Here is an 8,506-nt window from a genome sequence, read left to right as displayed (position 1 = left end):
GAGGGAGCACGGGCAAGAAGGCGCAATGACCCCCTCATATATGCCAGGCGCGACAGACGTACCACAGAGCGAGACCATGAGGACGCTCGTCGGGAGGACGACGAGGGAAGAACAACCAGAACGCGGGGACCAGTGATAATGGGCACAACCCCATTCCATCGTTCTATCCTCGAGGTCCGGCTGCCAAAACACTTTGACAAGCCAACGGACATGAGGTATGATGGAACCGAGGACCCGCAGGAGCACCTTACGGCATTCGAAGCCAGAATGAGCCTGGAGGGAGTGGGTGATGAGTTAAGGTGCCGCGCCTTCCCGGTCACCCTAGCAGGACCTACGATACGGTGGTTCAATAACCTCCCGCAGGGATCGGTGACCAGGTTCTCGGACATCAGCCGTGCCTTCCTAGCCCAATTCACAACCAGGATCGCGAAGGCAAAGCACCCCATCAATCTACTCGGAGTGACCCAGAGATCCGGCGAGCCGACCAGGAAATACCTAGACCGATTCAACGATGAGTGCTTGGAGATCGACGGACTGACGGATTCGGTTGCAAGCTTGTGCCTGACGAACGGACTTCTAAATGAGGACTTCAGAAAGCACCTCACCACGAAGCCGGTGTGGACAATTCAGGAGATCCAATGTGTAGCCAGGGAGTACATCAACGATGAGAAAGTCAGCCAAGTCGTGGCTGCCAACAAACGGCAGCCCTCTTACAATCAAGACCGACACCACGGGAGCGGAGAAAGATAGAAGGAACATGCCAGGGACGGCGGTCCGAGCAAGGCACCTAGGCCGTTTCCTCGGGTTGGGAAGTTCACTAATTACACTCCCCTCATCACACCAATCATGGAAGTTTACCAACAAATTACCGAGAAGGGGATCTTGTCAAAGCCCCGACCACTGAAGGAGCGAACAAGGAGAAACCGGAGCCTCTACTGTGACTACCACAAGGGCTATGGGCACAAGACACAGGACTGTTTCGACCTAAAGGACGCTCTGGAGCAAGCGATCAGGGATGGAAAGCTAGCCAAATTCTCCCACCTCATTAGGGAGCTGAGGAGACGGAACCGCGACCATGAGGGCGAAGACAAGACCCGGGCGGCAAAGCGACGCCAAGAACCGGAGGACAACGACCACGGCCTCACCATTTGAACGTGGTAACGGCAAGAAACGCGGCGCCTAGGTCCAAGTCGGCACATAAGAAAGATGCCAAAGTCCTGGTGGTTTCCACACCCTCTGCGCGAAACCCCAAGAAACTTCCATCCATCTCATTCGGCCCGGAGAACCAATGGTTCGACGAGGTCGCGGAAAGCCCTCCCATGGTCATTACGGCCAGAGTGGGAACCAGCCTCATCAAGCGGATCCTTGTTGATACGGGGGTAGACTCGAACATCATGTTCCGCAATGTATTCGACGCCTTGGGTCTAAGGGACACCGACTTAAAGACTCACCAACACGGCGTTGTAGGGCTAAGAGACCACTTCATCAAACCGGACGGGATAATCTCCCTGCCGAGCTCCGTGGGACAGGGCCAAGGTAGAAGAACGGTAATGGCAGAATTTGTGATCCTACGAGACTCCACGACTTACAACATCATCCTAGGGAGGAAGACCATCAACAACCTAGGGGCGATCATCAGCACAAGGATGCTGATAATGAAGTTCATAACTGAAGAAGGATCAGTAGGGTCTGTAAGGGGAGACCTGGAAACGACAGTCGCTTGCGACAATGCCAGTCTCTCGTTGACAAAGAAATCCAAAGAAGCGTCAGGAGTGTTCCTCGCCGACTTGGATGCCAGAGTCAACGACAAGCCGAGACCCGAACTAGAAGGGAGTCTGGAGAAGTTTAGAGTCAGCGACACTGAGGAGAAGTTCACCTTCATGAACAGAAACCTCCCCCACGAGCTGAAAGAACCTTTGATAGAAATGATCAGGGCTAATGGTGACCTATTTGCCTGGACACCGGCCAACATGCCGGGGATAGACCCCCAACTCATGTCGCACCATTTGGCCGTCAAGCCAGAAGCCAGACCGGTGGCCCAGAGGAGGAGGAAGATGTCACAGGAGAGAGCAGAAGAGGTGGCCAAGCAGACAACCAGCCTTCTCGAAGCAGGATTCATCCGGGAACTTGATTACTCGACCTGGCTGTCAAACGTAGTCTTAGTAAGAAAGCATAATGGGAAATGGAGGATGTGCATGGATTATTCTGATCTCAACAAGGCATGCCCCAAGGATTGCTACCCCCTACCCAACATTGATGAACTCGTCGACGCGGCAGCGGGGTACCGGTATCTGAGCTTTATGGATGCCTATTCCGGATATAATCAGATACCGATGCACCGGCCAGGCGAGGAAAAAATGGCGTTCATAACGCCAAGAGGAATCTATTACTACAAGGTAATGCCCTTCGGCCTAAAGAACGCAGGGGCCATATACCAGAGGTTGATGAACAAGATATTCGGCGATATCATTGGTAAAACGGTGGAAGAGTACGTGGACGACATCCTTGCTAAGACCACCCGACCCGAAGACCTTCTGAGCGACCTGGAAAGCGTATTCACGGCTCTCCGACGACACAGCATGAGGCTCAACCCTCTCAAGTGTGCCTTTGCCATGGAGGCCGGAAAGTTCCTAGGATTCATGATAACCCAAAGGGGGTGGAAGCCAATCCTAAAAAATGCCAAGCAATACTCCAAATGAAGAGCCCAGGCTGTGTCAAGGACGTCCAGAGACTGGCGGGAAGGCTCACCGCGCTATCTCGCTTCCTCGGGGCGTCGGCTGCAAAAGCCCTATCTTTCTTCAACCTAATGAGAAAGGGTATAGCATTTGAATGGACCCCGGCATGCGAGGAAGCGTTCAACCATTTCAAAAATATACTGGCAACACTGTCTGTGCCCGGTAAACCTGTGGTTGGAGAACCACTCTACCTGTACCTGGCTGTAACGGAGGAAGCACTGGCGGCGGTCTTGGTGCGGGAAGAAGCGAAAGCCCAACAAACAATTTACTTTGTGAGTAAAGTGCTGCAAGGAGCAGAACTTAGGTATAGCAAGTTAGAGAAACTAGCACTAGCGCTCCTAACCTCTTCCCGCAGGCTACGACAATACTTCCAAGGTCACCAAGTGGTCGTAAGAACGGACCAGGGAATTCGTCAAGTGCTCTAAAAACCCGACCTAGCGGGAAGGATGATGACCTGGGCCATCGAGCTGTCCCAATATGATTTAAGGTACGAGCCTCGACATGCAATTAAGGCGCAAGCAATGGCATACTTCCTGGTGGAAGTAACCAGAGACCCAACCGAGGACACGGGCACACTGTGGAAGCTCCATGTTGACGGAGCTTCCAACCAGATGTCCGGGGGCACCAGAATCATCTTAGAGAGCCCAACTGGGGTCATCTACGAGCAATCGGTCAAGTTCGAGTTTCCAGTGTCAAACAACCAAGCAGAGTACGAAGCCCTCCTAGGCGGCTTGATTTTAGCCCGGGAAGTCGGGGCTACGAGGCTAGAAGTATGCAACGACTCACAGATCGTCACGTCGCAAGTGAATGGAAGCTACCAAGCTAGAGATTCGCTATTACATAAGTACTTAGAGAGGGTTAAAGAACTGAGCAAACAGTTTGAGGAGGTCACGGTCCAACACGTTCCAAGGGAGAGGAACACACGGGCAGACCTCCTATCCAAGCTAGCGAGCACAAAACCTGGAATCGGCAACCGCTCCCTCATTCAAGGCATCACGAGAGAACCAGTGGTTGCCCTCCACCTGACCGAGATAAGCCCCTCCTGGATGAACTCCATCACCGATTTCTTGCAAAACGGCAAACTCCCTGGAGGCGAGAAGGAAGCTAAAACGATAAGAAGGGAGGCTGCCAAGTACACGGTCATACAGGGTCCACTATTCAAAAAGAGACTTAGTCAACCTCTGCTGAAGTGCCTACACCCCGACCAGACGGACTACGTGCTCAGAGAAATCCACGAGGGGTGCTGTGGTCACCACATCGGGGGCAAAGCCCTAGCAAGGAAGCTCATCCGAGCTGGATACTACTGGTCGTCGATGATGGAAGACTCCAAGGAGTTCGTGAAAAAAATGCATGAAGTGCCAAGAGAACGCTAACTTCCACAGAGCACCGGCCACTGAGCTGAGCCTGATGACATCCTCCCGACCCTTCGCACAGTGAGGAGTTGACCTCTTAGGACCTTTCCCGATTGGTCCAGGGCAAGTCAAATATCTCATAGTCGCCGTCGACTATTACACCAAATGGATAGAGGCCGAGCCACTGGCCACTATCTCCTCATCCAATTGTATAAAGTTCATGTGGAGGCAAGTGATAACTCGGTTCGGCATCCTGGAAGTCGTCATCTCAGACAACGGGACGCAGTTCACCGATAAGAATTTTGTAGAGTTCCTCGTCGGCTTGGGCATCAAACAGAAATTCTCCTCAGTAGAGCATCCCCAGACAAACAGACAAGTCGAATCCGCAAATAAGGTCATCTTGCTGGGCCTGAAGAAGCGGCTAGACAACAAGAAAGGAGCATGGGCTGATGAGCTCGCCTCTGTCCTCTGGTCCTAGCGTACAACCGAGCAGTCCGCCACGGGAGAAACCCCTTTCCGCCTGACATACAGGGTAGACGCAATGATACCTGTAGAGATCAGCGAGCCAAGTCCACGGTTACTTTTCAAGGGGGTGGAAGAAGCTGTAGAGAAGGACCTAGTAGATGAGACCAGGGAGAAGGCCCACCTGTCAGAAGTAGCACTAAAGCAAAGAATGGCCCTGCGCTACAACACCAAAGTGCTCAAGAGGGAATTTGAGCAGAACGACCTCGTCCTACGACGCAATGACATCGGCCTACCGGCCCAGGGAGAAGGCAAACTGGCGGCAAACTGGGAAGGCCCCTACAGGGTCAAAGAAGTGATTGGCAAAGGCGCCTACAAATTGGAAAAGCTCGATGGAAGGGAGGTCTCGAGAACTTGGAATGCGGACAACCTGAGAAGGTTTTACCCCTAGATCAAGCACGCCGGCCAGGCAATCTAACGAAATTAATCACTTACCTTTGTATCTGCCATGGTAACAGACTTGCTTAATTACCGATTAATCTTTACTTGTCATTTCTACCAAATTTATTTCTATTATTCTTTTTCCTACTTACACATCACACGACAACAAGTTCCACGATGCGTTAAACGGAACCACAATACGGCACCCTGGGACTGATCACCCCGGGGGCCACCTAAACCAAAGCCATTACAAATGGCTACGACGATAACAAAAGGCCATGACCTGGCTCCGCCGAACTACCAACACAACGGTAAACAAACACGAGCGCAAAGCTCACACCAACAAACGGTAACACGACGAAGTAAAAACACTACCAGAGGGAAAGACTACGATAACAATAAGCCGACCAAGGGACTTTTTAAGTATAACAATATAAACAAGTTCTACAACAAAAACCACAAATCCATACAAAAACATAAGGCACAAGAGCTCATTTCTTCGGCATGTCAACAATCTTGCCATCCTTGATCGTCTTGAAAACTCCGATCGCTGATGTGTCAAAGTCGGGAGCCACGATCTTCACCTGGGCCTTAAGGGCCTCCTCAGTCATGAAGATCGCGTTCTTTCTCTGCTCTCTAGTCGCCTTATGTTTCTTCTTAAGCTCCTCAACCTCGGCTTGAACAGCCTTAGCCAACGAGACGGCCTCGTCACGTTCTTTCTCCAAAGCCACCACCCGACCTTGCGTGGCATTAAACTGGCTCTCTAGAGTCATCTCCCGCTCGGTTAAACGGGACACGGTCTCATCAGAGGCTTTCATCTTTTCCTCGGCAGACACAGTTTTCTCCTCGGCAACCTTGAGTTTTTCCCCCGCCTCGGACAGCTGCTCCTGAAGCAATTCGACTTGAACTTTGAATTCATTGTTGGCCGTGGCAGCAGATTCAAGCTTTCTTCGTAGTGATGCATTCCCGACAACTCGAACTCGGCCTTCCGAGCTATCACAGCTCCCCAAAGAAGCGTGCGGTTCATCCACCTCGCCTGCCCCGCCTATTCGGTGCCGAGGAAGTGATCTTTTGTGCCGGGGATCAGTTGGGAGTCGATGAAAGCCCCAGCATTGAAGTTTCTCTCCATCATAGTAAGAGTTCTGGTGCACAAAATTGTGATGTCCAGGCTCAAACTATTCCTGGCACGTGAGCAACTTGGTACGCGTAATCGTGATTACACATTCATAATTTGTCACAACTTCGATACAACTAACCAGCAAGTGCACTGGGTCGTCCAAGTAATACTTTACGTGGGTAAGGGTCGAATCCCACGGAGATTGTTGGTATGAAGCAAGCTATGGTCACCTTGCAAATATCAGTTAGGCAGATATAAATTGATAATGGTGTTTTCGAATAATAAATAATAGAATAGGGATAGAGGTACTTATGTAAATCATTGGTAGAAATTTCAGATAAGCGAATGGAGATGCTTTTCGTTCCTCTGAACCTCTGCTTTCCTGCTATCCTCATCCAATCAGTCTTACTCCTTTCCATGGCTGGCTTTATGTGATACATCACCACTGTCAATGGCTACTTTCGGTCATCTCACGGGAAAATGATCCAATGCCCTGTCACGGCACGGCTAATCGTCTGGAGGCATCACCCTTGTCAATGGCTTCATCTTATCCTCTCAGTGAATAATATGCTCACGCACCCTGTCACGGCACGGCTATTCATCTGTCGGTTCTCGATCATGCTGGAATAGGATTTACTATCCTTTTGCATCTGTCACTAACGCCCTGCAATCGCGAGTTAGGAGCTCGTCACAGTCATTCAATCATTGAATCCTACTCAGAATACCACAGACAAGGTTTAGACTTTCCGGATTCTCTTGAATGCCGCCATCATTCTAGCTTACGCCACGAAGATTCTGGTTAGAATATCTAAGAGATATTCATTCTAGCTTATTTCATGTAGAACAGAAGTGTTTGTCAGGCACGCGTTCATAAGGGAGAAGGATGATGAGCGTCACACATAATCATCACCTTCATCACGTTCTTGGGTGAGAATGGATATCTTAGAAGCGAAATAAAATTTCTGCTCAAGTCCCTCAATTTCAGCCAGAAATTACCTGAAATCACAGAAAAACACACAAACTCATAGTAAAGTCCAGAAATGTTAATTTAACATAAAAACTAATGAAAACATCCCTAAAAGTAACTAGATGCTACTAAAAACGTACTAAAAACAATGTCAAAAAGCGTATAAATTATCCGCTCATCACAACACCAAACTTAAATTGTTGCTTGTCCCCAAGCAACTGAAAATCAAATAGGATAAAAAGAAGAGAATATACTATAAATTCCAAACTATCAATGAAACAGAGCTTCAATCATATGAGCGGTACTTATAGCTTTTTGCCTCTTGAATAGTTTTGGCATCTCACTTTATCCATGGAGGTTCAGAATGATTGGCATCTATAGGAACTTCAAATTTCGAATAGTGTTATTGACTCTCCTAGTTCAGTATGATGATTCTTGAACACAGCTTTTTTTATGAGTCTTGGCCGTGGCCTTAAGCACTTTGTTTTCCAGTATTACCACCGGATACATAAATGCCACAGACACATAATTGGGTGAACCTTTTCAGATTGTGACTCAGCTTTGCTAAAGTCCCCAATTAGAGGTGTCCAGGGTTCTTAAGCACACTCTTTTTTTGCTTTGGACCTTGACTTTAACCGCTCAGTCTCAAGTTTTCACTTGACACCTACACGCCACAAGCACATGGTTAGGGACAGCTTGGTTTAGCCGCTTAGACCAGGATTTTATTCCTTTAGGCCCTCCTATCCACTGATGCTCAAAGCCTTGGGATCCTTTTTGTTTGCCCTTGCCTTTTGGTTTTAAGGGTTATTGGCTTTTTGCTCTTGCCTCTTGGTTTTAAGAGCTTTTGGCTTTTTCTGCTTGCTTTTTTCTTTTTCTTTCTAATTTTTTTTTTCGCCTATATTTTTTTTTTCTGCAAGCTTTGTTCTTTGCTGCTTTTTCTTGCTTCAAGAATCATTTTTATGATTTTTCAGATTATCAAATAACATGTCTCCTAGTCATCATTCTTTCAAGAGCCAACATATTTAACATTCTTAAACAACAACTTCAAAAGACATATGCACTATTCAAGCATACATTCAGAAAACAAGAAGCATTGTCACCACATCAATATAATTAAACTAAGTTCAACGATAAATTCGAAACTCGTGTACTTCTTGTTCTTTTGAATTAAAACAGTTTTTATTTAAGAGAGGTGATGGATTCATAGGACATTCATAACTTTAAGACATAGTTACTACTACCAATGATCATGTAATGAAGACACAAACATAGATAAGCACATAACATAGAAAACAAAAAACAGAGAAAGTAAGAGCAAGGAATGAATCCACCTTAGTGATGGTGGCGTTTCCTTCTTGAGGAACCAATGATGTCCTTGAACTCTTCTATGTCTCTTCCTTGTCTTCGTTGCTCCTCCCTCATTGCTTTTTGA

The 8,506-nt window shown here is 48.2% G+C and overlaps 1 protein-coding gene across 1 annotated transcript; it reads left to right on the top strand.

The window, feature by feature from the left end:
• On the top strand, positions 211 to 750 carry LOC107636428. Its single transcript, XM_016339938.1, has one exon. The coding sequence runs from the start codon at positions 211 to 213 to the stop codon at positions 748 to 750; it is 540 nt and encodes a 179-aa protein (XP_016195424.1).

Source organism: Arachis ipaensis, chromosome B04, assembly GCF_000816755.2.
Source record: "Arachis ipaensis cultivar K30076 chromosome B04, Araip1.1, whole genome shotgun sequence".
NCBI lineage: Eukaryota > Viridiplantae > Streptophyta > Magnoliopsida > Fabales > Fabaceae > Arachis > Arachis ipaensis.
Note: the sequence above shows the minus strand (reverse complement) of the source record. Positions and strands in the feature narration are given on the sequence as shown.

What these genes read in the sequence shown, in the direction of transcription:
- LOC107636428 (XM_016339938.1), top strand. Translation starts at nt 211, where the DNA reads ATGAGGTATGATGGAACCGAGGACCCGCAGGAGCACCTTACGGCATTC.